General features: G+C 39.1%; 1 protein-coding gene across 1 annotated transcript; it reads left to right on the top strand.

Annotated features, from left to right (window-relative positions):
• The first annotated feature begins 896 nt into the window (after positions 1 to 896).
• LOC142143222 (trace amine-associated receptor 3-like) lies at positions 897 to 1907 on the top strand. Its single transcript, XM_075200934.1, has one exon. The coding sequence runs from the start codon at positions 897 to 899 to the stop codon at positions 1905 to 1907; it is 1011 nt and encodes a 336-aa protein (XP_075057035.1).
• The last annotated feature ends 14111 nt before the right edge of the window (positions 1908 to 16018 follow it).

The raw sequence follows: 16018 nt of genomic DNA, 5'->3' as shown, positions 1-16018 counted from the left end.
TCTTTCTCACAGACATCACCAGTGGGTTATCTAATAATTCTATAGATATTTTCTGGTCATGAATGTGAAGAAAGGACTTTATATGCATAGAAGATATAAATTGTTTTTCCAATGCCAAATTGGTATATATACTAGTTTGTGATATCCAATCTCTCAAGTACCGTAAATGTGCAGCGTAACTATACAGAACTATATTGGGAAAGTTGATGCCTCCATTGGAAGATGACTGTTGTAGTTTGATAAACGGGATACGGGGACGTTTTTTCCTCCAAATGAACGTGCGGAATAGGCAATTCAATAAATGTTCATCTGATTTTGTGAGAAGTAAGGGTAATGTTTGTAGAGGATATAGCAATTTGGGGAAGGACACCATCTTCAAGAGATTCGCTCTACCCAGATAATGTCTTCATTTTTATGAATGTCTTTTTTTTTTTTTATAAAAAAAATGTTACAATTGGAAAAAGTAATAGTCTTTCAATAGAGTGACAACAAATTTTGACTTTATTAAACGCTTTAATGTTTTGAATTTGTATGCACCCTTATTTATAGTTATTGTAGCTATAATCTGTTAGAGGCTGTCCACAGGCAGCATTATATTGGATATGAAATGTAGCATGCATTTAGCCATATCTCATTTATCTGGCAAAACTCTGAAATGCTTCTATATTTGTGAATATAGTTTCATGCAATTATATTTTAAACTCGGTGTTTCTTTATGGTTGCATTGTGTATGTTTAAATCATGACTGGGGACAATCGCAGCACTGAAGAAAATGTCCTTGTTAACTGCACTCTCTTTCTGGTTTCTTTTTAGGATTGGTATCAGCTGTGCTGTGGGAAATAAATACATGTCATTTCCTATCCCTTAATACATGAATTTGTCTGTTGATTTGCAACATGGATATTATAAATCCCAACTGCTCTCAAATTGAAAATGTTTCTTATACCTGTTCTAGCAACCAGCATCTTGGTGCTCGTTTGGGTCTTTACATGTTCTTTACCTGTTCCATAACAATTACAATCTTTGGAAACCTTTGCATAATCATTTCGATTTCCCATTTTAGGCAACTTTCTTCCCCTACTAACTACCTATTGCTTTCCTTAGCCACAACCGACCTTTGCCTTGGATTATTTATAATGCCATATAGCATGGTTAGAACTGTGGAAAGTTGCTGGCATTTTGGAAACCTGTTTTGTAAGATACACTACAGCTTCGACTTGTCTCTTAGCATTATCTCTATATTTCACCTCTGCATGATTGCAATTGACAGGTTTTATGCAGTGTGCGAACCACTCTATTATCGTGTGAAGATTACCATGTTTGTTGTCAAACGACTGATCTTATTTTGTTGGTCCATCCCTATGATATTTTCACTGGGGGTGGTTGCATCAAACTCCCATGTGTCTGGGATTGAAGGATATGAGATTTTAGTTAAATGTTTTTATGTCTGTCCAATCACATTCAACAAACTTTGGTCCATGGTAATTTTCTTCACATGTTTTTTTACACCTGGCTCGCTAATGGTTGGGATCTATGTGAAAATATTTCTTGTGTCTGAGAGACACGCCAAGTTTCTTGAAAATGCAGTCAGGGATGTAACTGAAATATCTTGCAAGATTTCCAAGAAAAAGGAGCGCAAGGCTGCAAAGAAATTAGCTATATTGATGAGTGTGTTCCTCAGCTGTTGGCTACCGCTGTTTGTAATATTTTTAATTGATCCATTTATCAATTTTTCTACTCCCAAAATAATGTTTGAAGTTTTTAATTGGTTCAGCTATATAAACTCCACATGTAATCCAATATTGTATGGCTTTCTTTATCCATGGTTTAGGAAATCATTGAAACATATTATTTGTGGCAGAATTTGTGACCCACTCTCTCACACAAACCTGTTTTCTGATGAATAGTTATACATATATATATATATATATATATATATATATATATATATATATATATATATTTGTACTCTGCAAATAGAAAGTAGGAATAAATATTGAAGCATTGTTATACCCACATTTTTAAATTGATATTCAAAATTGCAATTTCTTTGAACAAAGAAGGTTACAAATAGGTGAAATAGTTCTGGAAATGAATGCTGTGTTAACTATGTATACATTAAAATTATTATTATACTTTTACTATTTTTACTGAAAGATCATTTCTGATTTTGTTCAAACTATGTGACCTCTTAATGCTTCCGTTTTCAGCTTGACATTTTTTAATTTCTTAACTCTACAGGGGGGTATTCAATTAGGATTCGTTGTGCCTATAAAGTGCCATTACGGTACCACAACATGGCGGATTTCCGCCATGTTGCCGTATCGGGACCCGTGCCACCGCACGTAAACCACAAATCCTATTTGAATAGACCCTTACATGTACATAATTTTATATACCGTGGAATTGGCAGACAAAAGCAAAGACAGACAATCTACTTCTATACATGCTTATGATTATTTAACCTAACTGTACCTGTGCTGTTAGTTTAAATAACCCAATATTATTACATTTTTTAGTTTCTAGTTTTCCTCTAAACTGTGCATATGCATAATGTTTAGTTTTCACCTCGTTCAATTCCTCCCTTCTGCCTATGCAAACTTTTGTTCCTGCACAAACACTGTCATCTTGATCTGTAAACTCATGTGCTTCAACAGAAATCTAGATGCCCACTAAATCTAAAGCTGTTTTTGCATTCTGCTGCAGATATTTTGCTGTTTGCAAATGACCTCCACATTTTTTTCTTTTATTTATTTTCTTCTACAAGTTACACAAATGTACATTCATGATGTAACAAATATAGCATTACATGAATTAGGCCCTGCCCACCGGTGATGACAGGCAAGGTCACTGGGAAGGAGACGCATTGGGATGCAAGGTGAGGGCCTTGCAATACCGAACATGAAGATTTAGACAGCCGTGTCATTGTGAGTGGGCATGGTCGATAGGGGGGGGGGATGGGGGTGATGGTAATAATGGCTTATTAATTGAATGGAACTGAGGTGGTATGTAGTGCATTGTAATGCTAAAACAGTTATTGAGGAAAAATGTTATAATGAATTAGAGATGGTCACTGACCCCCGTGTTTTGGTTTTGGATTCGGTTTTGGATCTGGATTACCGTCGTGTTTTGGTTTTGGTTTTGGTTTTGCAAAACCGCCATTGCGTGTTTTGGTTTTGGTTTTGGTTTTGTTTGGTTTTGTTTTGCAATTTGTTATAAAAATTACATTTATTGGTGCTAAAATAACATAATTTAGGTATTATTTTGTAGCTACATTATTATTAACCTCAGTAACACTAATTTCCAGTCATTTTTTATTCAATTTTGAACACCTCCTATGTCACAATATGATTTTCATACACTTGAAAAGAAAAATTGCTGCAGTTCTTGCCAGTGATAACAAAAAGGCCATTGTCATGCCTGGGCATAAGACCAAAAATCCACCTCTTAAGTGTGGAATTATTTTTACACGAATCCTGGCAAGAGTTGTCTATCCATTTGTAACATTTTGAAAGCCACACTCAGTAGAGGTAGGGACCTTAACCATCTGGGATCCTCATCCATGTTTCGTCATTTTTCAGCGAGTTATTGGCAAACTGTTGGGAAAATCAGAAACTTTGGTTAAAAAAAAATTAACAACAAGCATTCCAGCATAATCTACCTCCCTTCTCTCATCTACATCCCAGCACCTGCAATCTTCCCCCCCAACAATTGGCAAGTAAACAATCCTCTGCAAGAGGAAGCAAGAATGAAACCTGTCACCCAGTCGCAAAGCGGATCACAGACGCCCTGGGTACTATGCTAGCGTTAGATCTGTGTCCAATGTCCACTATTAATACAGTTGGTTTAAGACATTTAATTGAGGTGTTATGTCCCTGTTAGCAAATGTCATCACTATACCATTTTACTAGAAAAGCTTATTCTCTCCTGTACCGGAAAGTTCCTAAAAATGTCATTATTGGGTGACAAAATGGTATTCTACCCACTGTACACTTAACCACAGATATGTGTACAAGCGGAACTGGGCAAACAAAAGATTATATGACTGTGAAAGCCCACTGGGTTGGTCTTTCGCCTTCCCCAGCATGGACAGCAGCAGCATGTACCCAGGTGCATCACATTTTTGAGAAGTAGGCTACTCTGTGTATCAGCAGCTTCACTAAGAGGCATACAGCTGACAAACTGTTCCAAAAACTAAGGGATGTCATTGAAAGATGGCTAATCCTGCTTGGAGTCTCCTGAGGATATGTCATATCTGATTACGACCCCAATATTGGTCCAGCATTACAGCGGGGCTGAATTCCATCACATTTCCTGTTTTGCACACACTATCAACTTGGTGTTACAGAACTTTTGAAAAATGACATGCAGGAGATGCTGTTTGTGTCCATAAACATTTAGGGTCAATTTGTGGTTTCTGCAACAGCATGTAGGAGAATACAGCAGCTGCAAGAAGACTAGCATTTGAGGGGAATATACTTTAGTCCAGCGAAGTAGTTACCTGTGAAGAAAGTGCAGACACAGTTAGCTTGAGTCAAGTGATTGCCTTAATAATAGATTTTGAAAAGGTGCTACATAAAATTATAGTGTGCAATAAAACAAAGTAAATGTGCTAACTATATTTTAATTGTAGATGAAATACTTAATTTTCTTTGCAAGGATCCCAGACTTATCAACATCTTGTTGGGACGTCTTCTCCTTCAGTTTCTCTGGCAACTGCTTGTAATAAAAGAAATTGCTTTCCCAAGACACCCAGTGGTGATGCAGATGAGTCCGCTAAACATTTTGATATTTGCTGTGCTGTAAAAGAATTGCCCAAAAACCGTGACAGCTCTGCCCTAAAATCAACTAGTCATTCCCTTTGGAAGGCCATTATCAGCAATTACATCATACTACACAGACTTCTATGATATTGGGATATTGGGATGAATTAGTATTGTTGGAGGAAGATTATCACTAAACCCTGCCACCTCTCCAGTTTCGCAATGAGCTATGGTACAATAAAATGTAACTGCAGATTTAGACCAAGACTGTCAGCCCTATTATTTCTATTTCAGCAATTACAATTAGCAATGGAGCAATGGAGCTCTTCTCTTTGGGTGTTACCTATATAACGCAGCACAATTTGCCTGCAAATTCTACAGACAAGCCTGCTTGTCTTCCTCTCCATCAATGACTCTTAGCAATTGAGCACTCGTCTTTGGGTGTATATTACACCCAAACATTATTAGTGAAAATTATGAAAAATACAGTTTAATCCCTGATAGGCCCTCCACCATCCTTTGCATGTTAATAGTAGGATTGGTTGGAATTATGGTCAAGGTCACACATTTTTTTGACAAATCCTTCAAACCAGCCCAGATGTCAAACTGTTGTGGTCTGCCCCCTGCGTCATCCCTGCTTGTGTTTGGAAAGTGCATATTGGTGCCAGAACCTCACATGCCAGAACTGCTCCCACTGGTGCCACACTGCTGCAGGACTTACACAATCAACCGCATCCTCATCGTCGGATACCCAAATCTCCCCCACATCCTCTTCTAAAGACAAAGTGTCATCCTCACTTGGTGTATCACCGGCTACACTCGGGCTGTTCAGGCACACATCAGCAGAACTGCTGAAAGGGCCCTTCTTTATGGGTAGACTAACAGAATGGTCAGGATTAGACATCCCACTGTTGGATGGACTCTCCACAGGGATTGTTGTCATTTGTGAATCAGAGCAAATATTCTCCTGTAATGCCTCACTGTTATCTTGCAGCTCGGCTTTGACGCGTAACAGTAGTTGTGCACCAATTGTAGGCTGGGTAACTTTTTGGGATCTGCCACTAATAGCCAAAGGTGAAGGCCTCATTCTCTCTTTGCCACTGCGTGTGTAGAATGGCATGCTTGCAAATTTTTTTTTATCGTCACTTAACTTTTGCTCAGTTACACTTCTTTTTCGCTTCAATACAGTAAAATTTTTTTGGGTTTTTGTTTTTTGCACTAATTTGAAAACACTCTGTTGTTTGACATCGCCTTGGCCAGATGACGTACTGGGAACACTAACATCAGGACTGGTGACAGAACCTGGTTGCTCATTTAGATCATATGTGGACTGCTTTGAATCCATTCTGAGCGCAAACCACTGGGGAGTGCTAAAAATTATTTAGTAGATTCTGCTGACAGTTATGACTTTTGACAGCCAGAAATATTAATGCACAATTAGGGAGGACACCCCAAAAACACTGAGGAGTGCTAAAAATTATTGAGTAGATACTGCTGACAGATATGACTTTTGACAGCCAGAAATATTAATGCACAATTAGGGAGGACACCCCAAAAACACTGAGGAGTGCTAAAAATTATTGAGTAGATACTGCTGACAGATATGACTTTTGACAGCCAGAAATATTAATGCACAATTAGGGAGGACACCCCAAAAACACTGAGGAGTGCTAAAAATTATTGAGTAGATACTGCTGACAGATATGACTTTTGACAGCCAGAAATATTAATGCACAATTAGGGAGGACACCCCAAAAACACTGAGGAGTGCTAAAAATTATTGAGTAGATACTGCTGACAGATATGACTTTTGACAGCCAGAAATATTAATGCACAATTAGGGAGGACACCCCAAAAACACTGAGGTGTGCTACAAATTATTGAGTAGATACTGCTGACAGATATGACTTTTGACAGCCAGAAATATTAATGCACAATTAGGGAGGACACCCCAAAAACACTGAGGTGTGCTACAAATTATTTAGTAGATACTGCTGACAGATATGACTTTTGACAGCCAGAAATATTAATGCACAATTAGGGAGGACACCCCAAAAACACTGAGGAGTGCTAAAAATTATTGAGTAGATACTGCTGACAGATATGACTTTTGACAGCCAGAAATATTAATGCACAATTAGGGAGGACACCCCAAAAACACTGAGGTGTGCTACAAATTATTTAGTAGATACTGCTGACAGATATGACTTTTGACAGCCAGAAATATTAATGCACAATTAGGGAGGACACCCCAAAAACACTGAGGAGTGCTAAAAATTATTGAGTAGATACTGCTGACAGATATGACTTTTGACAGCCAGAAATATTAATGCACAATTAGGGAGGACACCCCAAAAACACTGAGGAGTGCTAAAAATTATTGAGTAGATACTGCTGACAGATATGACTTTTGACAGCCAGAAATATTAATGCACAATTAGGGAGGACACCCCAAAAACACTGAGGAGTGCTAAAAATTATTGAGTAGATACTGCTGACAGATATGACTTTTGACAGCCAGAAATATTAATGCACAATTAGGGAGGACACCCCAAAAACACTGAGGAGTGCTAAAAATTATTGAGTAGATACTGCTGACAGATATGACTTTTGACAGCCAGAAATATTAATGCACAATTAGGGAGGACACCCCAAAAACACTGAGGTGTGCTACAAATTATTTAGTAGATACTGCTGACAGATATGACTTTTGACAGCCAGAAATATTAATGCACAATTAGGGAGGACACCCCAAAAACACTGAGGAGTGCTAAAAATTATTGAGTAGATACTGCTGACAGATATGACTTTTGACAGCCAGAAATATTAATGCACAATTAGGGAGGACACCCCAAAAACACTGAGGTGTGCTACAAATTATTTAGTAGATACTGCTGACAGATATGACTTTTGACAGCCAGAAATATTAATGCACAATTATGGGGGACACCCCAAAAGCGCTGGGGAGTGCCAAATATGAAGAAAAAATAATAAACCTCTATCCTCCTCTCTGCACTAGCGATTTTGGTTAGAGCAATTGCAAGAACAATATGGTATTCTCTGTCCCTGCTCTAATTAGCCTATGACTACACCCTGCTCTCTCCCTCTGTCAAATGGCGATGGATTGCTGTGGAGGCGTGTATTTATAAAGTTGAAGTATCGCGAGAACCGAGTCCCGAGATCCGACGACGTCACAATGACGTTCGGCCTCGATTTGGATTCGGAATGGGCGGGAGAGTACCGAGCTGCTCAGCTCGGTACTCGGATACCCAAAGTTCGGGTGGGTTCGGTTCTCGGAGAACCGGACCCGCCCATCTCTATAATGAATACCACATATTGCAGCATGCTGGACTAATTTGTTATGATTGTGGATTTGATACTGATGCAATAATGTGTTTTAAATACTTCTTATCAATCATAAGTCTGCCCAGAAAGTTTATTTTCAGTCACTAGTCCCCTCCCTAATTAAGAGAACTGTGCGGTTCCATGTCATGAAGCTCTGTAGTTCAGGAGCACACCCCTTCCCTGATGCTGCACATGATTACTTTTTTGCATTGACAACAGGTGGAAAAGGAAGTGTAAACAGCGTAGTCTCTAATACACACGCTGATTACACATAGTGATGGTTCTGTCCAGTTAGCTCCTAGATTAGAAACTAACATGATACTGTTTACTTTTCATTTCTCCCATAAATAACTAGGGATGAGCGCACTCGGATTTATGAAATCCGAGCCCACCCGAACGTTGCGGATCCGAGTCGGATCCGAGACAGATCCGGGTATTGGCGCCAAATTCAAATGTGAAACTGAGGCTCTGACTCATAATCCCGTTGTCGGATCTCGCGATACTCGGATCCTATAAATTCCCCGCTAGTCGCCGCCATCTTCACTCGGGCATTGATCAGGGTAGAGGGAGGGTGTGTTAGGTGGTCCTCTGTCCTGGTAGATCTCGTGCTGTGCTGTTTAGTTCTGTGCTGTGCTGTTTAGTTCTGTGCTGTTCTGTGCTGTGCTGTGCTGTGCTGTGCTGTGCTGTGCTGTGTTCTGCAGTATCAGTCCAGTGGTGCTGTGTGCTGTGCTCTGTCCTTCTGAGGTCAGTGGTGCTGCTGGGTCCTGTGCTGTGTCCTGTTCAGTCCAGTGGTGCTGTGTCCTGTGCTCTGTGCTTCTAAGGGCATAGTTATTTCCCCAATATTCCCCTGTGTTTAAAAAAATAAAAAAAAGTTTTATAAAAAAAATACCAAAAACTACTTTAATTTTTTTTAATTACCACAAAATTTGCACAACCAATCCTGCAGTATAAGCCCATTGGTACTGCAATATTACCAAGTTCACACATTCAGCAGTAAAAGTCCAGTGGTACTGCAATATTACAAAGTTTACACATTCTGCAGTATCAGTCCAGTGGTGCTGTGTCCTGTGCTCTGTCCTGCTGAGTTCCGTAGTGCTGCTGGGTCCTGTGCCGTGTCCTGTTCAGTCCAGTGGTGCTGTGTCCTGTGCTCTGTGCTTCTAAGGGCATAGTTATTTCCCCATTATTCCCAAGTTTTTAAAAAATAAAAAAAAAGTAAAAAAAAAAAAAAAAATTAAAAAAAAAAAAAAAATATATAATAATTATAACCAAATTTGCAAAACCAATCCAGCAGTATAAGTCCATTGGTACTGCAATATTACAAAGTTCACACATTCTGCAGTATCAGTCCAGTGGTGCTGTGTCCTGTGCTCTGTCCTGCTGAGTTCCGTAGTGCTGCTGGGTCCTGTGCCGTGTCCTGTTCAGTCCAGTGGTGCTGTGTCCTGTGCTCTGTGCTTCTAAGGGCATAGTTATTTCCCCATTATTCCCAAGTTTTTAAAAAATAAAAAAAAAGTAAAAAAAAAAAAAAATTTAAAAAAAAAAAATATATATAATAATTATAACCAAATTTGCAAAACCAATCCAGCAGTATAAGTCCATTGGTACTGCAATATTACAAAGTTCACACATTCTGCAGTATCAGTCCAGTGGTGCTGTGTCCTGTGCTCTGTCCTGCTGAGTTCCGTAGTGCTGCTGGGTCCTGTGCCGTGTCCTGTTCAGTCCAGTGGTGCTGTGTCCTGTGCTCTGTGCTTCTAAGGGCATAGTTATTTCCCCACTATTCCCAAGTTTTTTAAAAATAAAAAAAAAGTAAAAAAAAATAAAAAATTTAAAAAAAAAAAAATATATAATAATTATAACCAAATTTGCAAAACCAATCCAGCAGTATAAGTCCATTGGTACTGCAATATTACCAAGTTCACACATTCTGCAGTATCTTGTGCTACATATAATGGAGACCAAAAATTTGGAGGATAAAGTAGGGAAAGATCAAGACCCACTTCCTCCTAATGCTGAAGCTGCTGCCACTAGTCATGACATAGACGATGAAATGCCATCAACGTCGTCTGGCAAGCACGATGCCCAATCTCCTAGTACAGGGCATGTAAAATCCAAAAAGCCCAAGTTCTCAAAAAACAGCAAAAAAAGAAACTTAAAATCATCTGAGGAGAAACGTAAAGTTGGCAATATGCCAATTACGACAAGTAGTGGCAAGGAACGGCTTAGGCCCTGTCCCGTGTTCATGACTAGTGGTCCAGCTTCACCCAAGGATCTAAGCCCTCCTCCCCCCCCTACAAAAAATTTAAGAGAGTTATGCTGTCAGCAACAACAACAAAACAGCAAAGAACTCTGCCTTCTAAACAGATGACATCACAAATCCCCAAGGCGAGTCCAAGGGTGTTGTTGTTTGTGAACCCTGACCTTCCCATCACTGTACGGGAAGAGGTGACTCCATCCAGCATTTGCAGCACGCCCTCTGCATATGCTGGAAGGATCACCCACAGTCCAGTTACAGATTTGGCTAATGAAGGTGTGAATGTTGTACACTGGGAGGAGGATATTGATGTAGCTGGCGCTGAGGAGGATGTTGATGATTATGATGCAGACAGATACCAAATTGCATTTCTCAATTTCTATTTATATTCTAGATTATATAACGGCTGAAAAGTTTTCTGTTTTACTCCTAGTGGAGAGGGGATCTGATGCAGACAGATACCAAACTGCCTTTGTCCATTTCTTTGTATATTTGAATTGCTAGTTCTACAGTCTATGCAGGCTGCTTTATTTATATTCAACTACAAGTGTAGGGCGGGGGGGGCATAGATAGCCACCAAAGTAACGTGGTCCATTTAATTTCACTTTCTAGCTCCACAGTCTGTGCAGCCTGCTTTTTTTTATCTTCAAAGTATTTATATTTACAAGCCTTGCAATCTAAATTAACTAGAGGTAGTGACGTGGTAGAACTCCAAAAGGCAGTTTGGAAGCCCCTGTACAAACTGGCTCTATTTTACCTGAGTTGTCCCCCCTCCAGTGTGTACTCGGAAAGAGTTTTTAGTGCAGCGGGGAACCTGGTCAGTGAGCGGCAAAGGAGGTTGCTTCCTCACAACGTTGAAAAAATTATGTTTATAAAAATGAATAATCAATTCCTCAATGAAGTACAGCACTGCCCTCCAGATACTACAGAGGGACCTGTGGTTGTGGAGTCCAGCGGGGACGAATTGATAATGTGTGATGAGGAGGAAGTACACACTGTAGGGGGAGAGGAATCAGAGGTTGAGGATGAGGACGACATCTTGCCTCAGTAGAGCCTGTTTAGTCTGTACAGGGAGAGATGAATAGCTTTTTTGGTGTGGGGGCCCAAACAAACCAATCATTTCAGCCAAAGTTGTTTGGTAGGCCCTGTCGCTGAAATGATTGGTTTGTTAAAGTGTGCATGTCCTATTTCAACAACATAAGGGTGGGTGTGAGGGCCCAAGGACAATTCCATCTTGGAACTTTTTTTTTTGCATTATATGACCAATCAACAGTCGTTTGCCATGTTCAAAAAGTAAAACCAAATTTAAAAAAATTCAAGACATTAAACCAAAAGTAAAATGCCGTGTCATAATTTAAAACAAGAGGTATTGACGTGCTCTAAAACTACTGTATTGTTGTTTATATTTTATAAACACTACACTTGAAAGCTTGAGTCTTTCAATAAAAAAGTAACTGTCCATTGCACGAATATTTGCAACAGGGACAATTTTAGGGTTAAGAAAGTCAACTAATAACACTTCGACGCTGTCTGTCTTTATAAACACTACACTTGGAAGTTGGAGGAGGTATTGTGGCCCCGGCACCAAATTTACTACCGGGGCCACTCCACTGTGCAGTCCATATTTAGGTGTATCAGATATTAAACAACGGTGACAGTTGATGCCCAATTTTTTAATTATATTGTGGCCTCGGTACCAAATTGTGTACCGGGGCCACCACACTACGCAGTCCAGATACTTGTTTGGTGGAATTCAGACCAGTTGAGGGTTTTATTATTATATTGTGGGGACCACTCTATCTATACCACACTACAACTCTATACCACTCTATTTAATACTTTAATTCTATTTAATACTTTAACTCTATTTCATACTTTAATTCTATTTAATACTTTAATTCTATTTCATACTTTAATTCTATTTAATACTTTAATTCTATTACTAATTACCATAAAGAGGAACTGCCGCTTCTATTTAATACTTTAATTCTATTAGTAGTTACCATAAAGAGGAACAAAATAAACCAATTTTACCAAAAGTATAATATGACTTAGACTTACAAACACTACACTTGAAAGATGGTGCCTTTAAATGAAAAAGTCAGTCTTCATTGCACGACTATGTGCAACAGGGACAGTTTTTTGGTTTACAAAGTCAACCAATAACACTTGGACCCTGTCTGTCTTTAACATACTTGATGGGATCTCAATGACGAATTGTCTGTACCATGTTTGGAGGAGGTATTGTGGCCCCGGTATCAAATTGGGTACCGGGGCCACCCCACTACGCAGTCCAGATACTTGTTTGGTGGAATTCTGACACGTGGAGGGTTTTTTAATTATATTGTGGCCTCGGTACCAAATTGTGTACCGGGGCCACCACACTACGCAGTCAAGATAGATAGATGCGTATCATAGATAAAGTACATTCAGTGGTGTGGGGCAAATTGAAAAATATTCAAAATGCACTGACATTATCAAAAACAAGAGGTTGTCACACGCTAAAACTCCAACATGTATATGATGGAGAGGATGGAGGAGCAGCCGTATGTGTAGTGTAATGCAGACCTGTTGAAGGTTTTTTATATATTTTATTGTGGTGCCCAGTGCCCACTCCTCTAGGCAGTCCAGGTACATTTATTGGTGCGATTCATAAAAGTTCAGGGTTTTTAATATATTGTGGTGACCCACTCCTCTACGCAGTCCAGGTACATTTATTGGTGCGAATCAAACAAGTTGATGGTTTTCTTATTATATATATTGTGGTGACCCACTCCTCTACGCAGTCCAGGTACATTTATTGGTGCGATTCATAAAAGTTCAGGGTTTTTAATATATTGTGGTGACCCACTCCTCTACGCAGTCCAGGTAAGTTTATTGGTGCGATTCATAAAAGTTCAGGGTTTTTAATATATTGTGGTGACCCACTCCTCTACGCAGTCCAGGTACATTTATTGGTGCGAATCAAACAAGTTGATGGTTTTCTTATTATATATATTGTGGTGACCCACTCCTCAACGCAGTCCAGGTACATTTATTGGTGCGATTCATAAAAGTTCAGGGTTTTTAATATATTGTGGTGACCCACTCCTCTACGCAGTCCAGGTACATTTATTGGTGCGAATCATAAAAGTTCAGGGTTTTTAATATATTGTGGTGACCCACTCCTCTACGCAGTCCAGGTACATTTATTGGTGCGAATCAAACAAGTTGATGGTTTTCTTATTATATATATTGTGGTGACCCACTCCTCTACGCAGTCCAGGTACATTTATTGGTGCGATTCATAAAAGTTCAGGGTTTTTAATATATTGTGGTGACCCACTCCTCTACGCAGTCCAGGTACATTTATTGGTGCGAATCATAAAAGTTCAGGGTTTTTAATATATTGTGGTGACCCACTCCTCTACGCAGTCCAGGTACATTTATTGGTGCGAATCATAAAAGTTCAGGGTTTTTAATATATTGTGGTGACCCACTCCTCTACGCAGTCCAGGTACATTTATTGGTGCGAATCAAACAAGTTGATGGTTTTCTTATTATATATATTGTGGTGACCCACTCCTCTACGCAGTCCAGGTACATTTATTGGTGCGATTCATAAAAGTTCAGGGTTTTTAATATATTGTGGTGACCCACTCCTCTACGCAGTCCAGGTACATTTATTGGTGCGAATCATAAAAGTTCAGGGTTTTTAATATATTGTGGTGACCCACTCCTCTACGCAGTCCAGGTACATTTATTGGTGCGATTCATAAAAGTTCAGGGTTTTTAATATATATTGTGGTGACCCACTCCTCTACGCAGTCCAGGTACATTTATTGGTGCGAATCATAAAAGTTCAGGGTTTTTAATATATATTGTGGTGACCCACTCCTCTACGCAGTCCAGGTACATTTATTGGTGCGAATCATAAAAGTTCAGGGTTTTTAATATATATTGTGGTGACCCACTCCTCTACGCAGTCCAGAAAGATACCTTGTTGCAACGTTTTGGACTAATAACTATATTGTGAGGTGTTCAGAATACACTGTAAATTAGTGGAAATGCTTGTTATTGAATGTTATTGAGGTTAATAATAGCCTAGGAGTGAAAATAAGCCCAAAAACTTGATTTTTAAACTTTTTATGTTTTTTTCAAAAAAAATCCGAATCCAAAACCTTAAATCCGAACCGAGATCTTTCGTCAAGTGTTTTGCGAGACAAATCCGAACCCCAAAAATAACGAAAATCCGGATCCAAAACACAAAACACGAGACCTCAAAAGTCGCCGGTGCACATCCCTATAAATAACACAGGGAGATGATCCAGCGCGGTGGCTGTGGGGATAATTACTCTCAAACCACAGTTTTACTAGTTGGAGGTAAGGGAGCTTGTAATTGAAACTTCTTTTAATTTGGACATGGCCTTTAAATATAAGTCATATAACAGTGATGAACTGTGTTAGTGGCGCTTCACTCAGGTGTGCCGCCCTGCCTGTATCAGTGAAGTGTCACCAAACACTTCATATAACATAACAATTTGACAATATCAATACATACATTAGGCGCTGCCTTCACACACACTGGGAAAGATGGTATATGCACATATGAATTCTGTATTCAGATTTCAGGTCTCTGGGCTAGAAGGATATTTAATTAAAAAGGTTAATGCACCAGATTGTTTTTATCTTCACTGTTTATGAGTGCAAGAGACCATCAGGATGGAGTCGGAAAGAATCTAATATCTGCAATACCTCTGAGGGCTTGAAAACTTCCATTGTGAAGTAAGCGCATACCCTAAGGGGGATTCAGTTTGGACTGAACACACGGGTGTGGTGTGCAGTAGTTTTATCTACACACGGGTTCAGATTCCAGTGGGATATTACAGATTGGACAATTTGTGCTTATGATCTGCACTATTGGTTTTTTTTTTCTTGTATTATATATCCTTCTAGCCCAGAGACCTGAAATCTGAATACAGAATTCATATGTGCATATACCATCTTTCCCAGTGTGTGTGAAGGCAGCGCCTAATGTATGTATTGATATTGTCAAATTCTTTAAATATAAGTACATATGCCAAGACTTCCTTTTAGCATGTACAGAACAAGAGAAGTAGCGATGTGTTAATAAGAGATGGGCAAATTGATATCAATGATTCCAAAATTTACCTGAATTTCAGAAATTTGATGAATCAGTACAGATTCAATAAAAACAAATCATTTAAAAAATGATACAATAATTTTTGCCAGTGGGAGAATCACTTCAAAGTACATTAAACTTAAAGAAGTCAATCAGCAAGAAACAACAAATGTCTCATATCTATAACCTTATAATGTAGCTTTCAGCCCTTCTGGTACTAATACCTCCTGACTTGATATCGAATGCAATCATAATGTACTGTTTTAGAGAAGCCTTGAAAATCCTCCATGGTCAAAAATTTCCAGGGATTTTTGGAACATTGCATAGATTCAGTGTACTAGTTAGAGAATGGAGCAGTGCTTTGTAAAATCAGCGTTAGTCCTGCCATGTTCTTTATTTTCTTGAAGTGTGCCTACATTTTAGGTAACAAGTATGGGTTTGCAGAGCAAGTTACCAGTCTTTGCAGAAGATTCCGTGTATATTGCACCAGCTTAGATATAGCGGTATTTAGGTCTCATCCAATGCTTTCAGTGTACACAT

This window comes from Mixophyes fleayi, chromosome 3 (assembly GCF_038048845.1).
Source record: "Mixophyes fleayi isolate aMixFle1 chromosome 3, aMixFle1.hap1, whole genome shotgun sequence".
Lineage (NCBI taxonomy): Eukaryota > Metazoa > Chordata > Amphibia > Anura > Limnodynastidae > Mixophyes > Mixophyes fleayi.
This window is presented reverse-complemented; position numbering and strand designations above follow the sequence as displayed.

Bases quoted from the DNA above. Each gene is read 5' to 3' on its own strand.
- LOC142143222 (XM_075200934.1), top strand. From the start codon at position 897: ATGGATATTATAAATCCCAACTGCTCTCAAATTGAAAATGTTTCTTAT.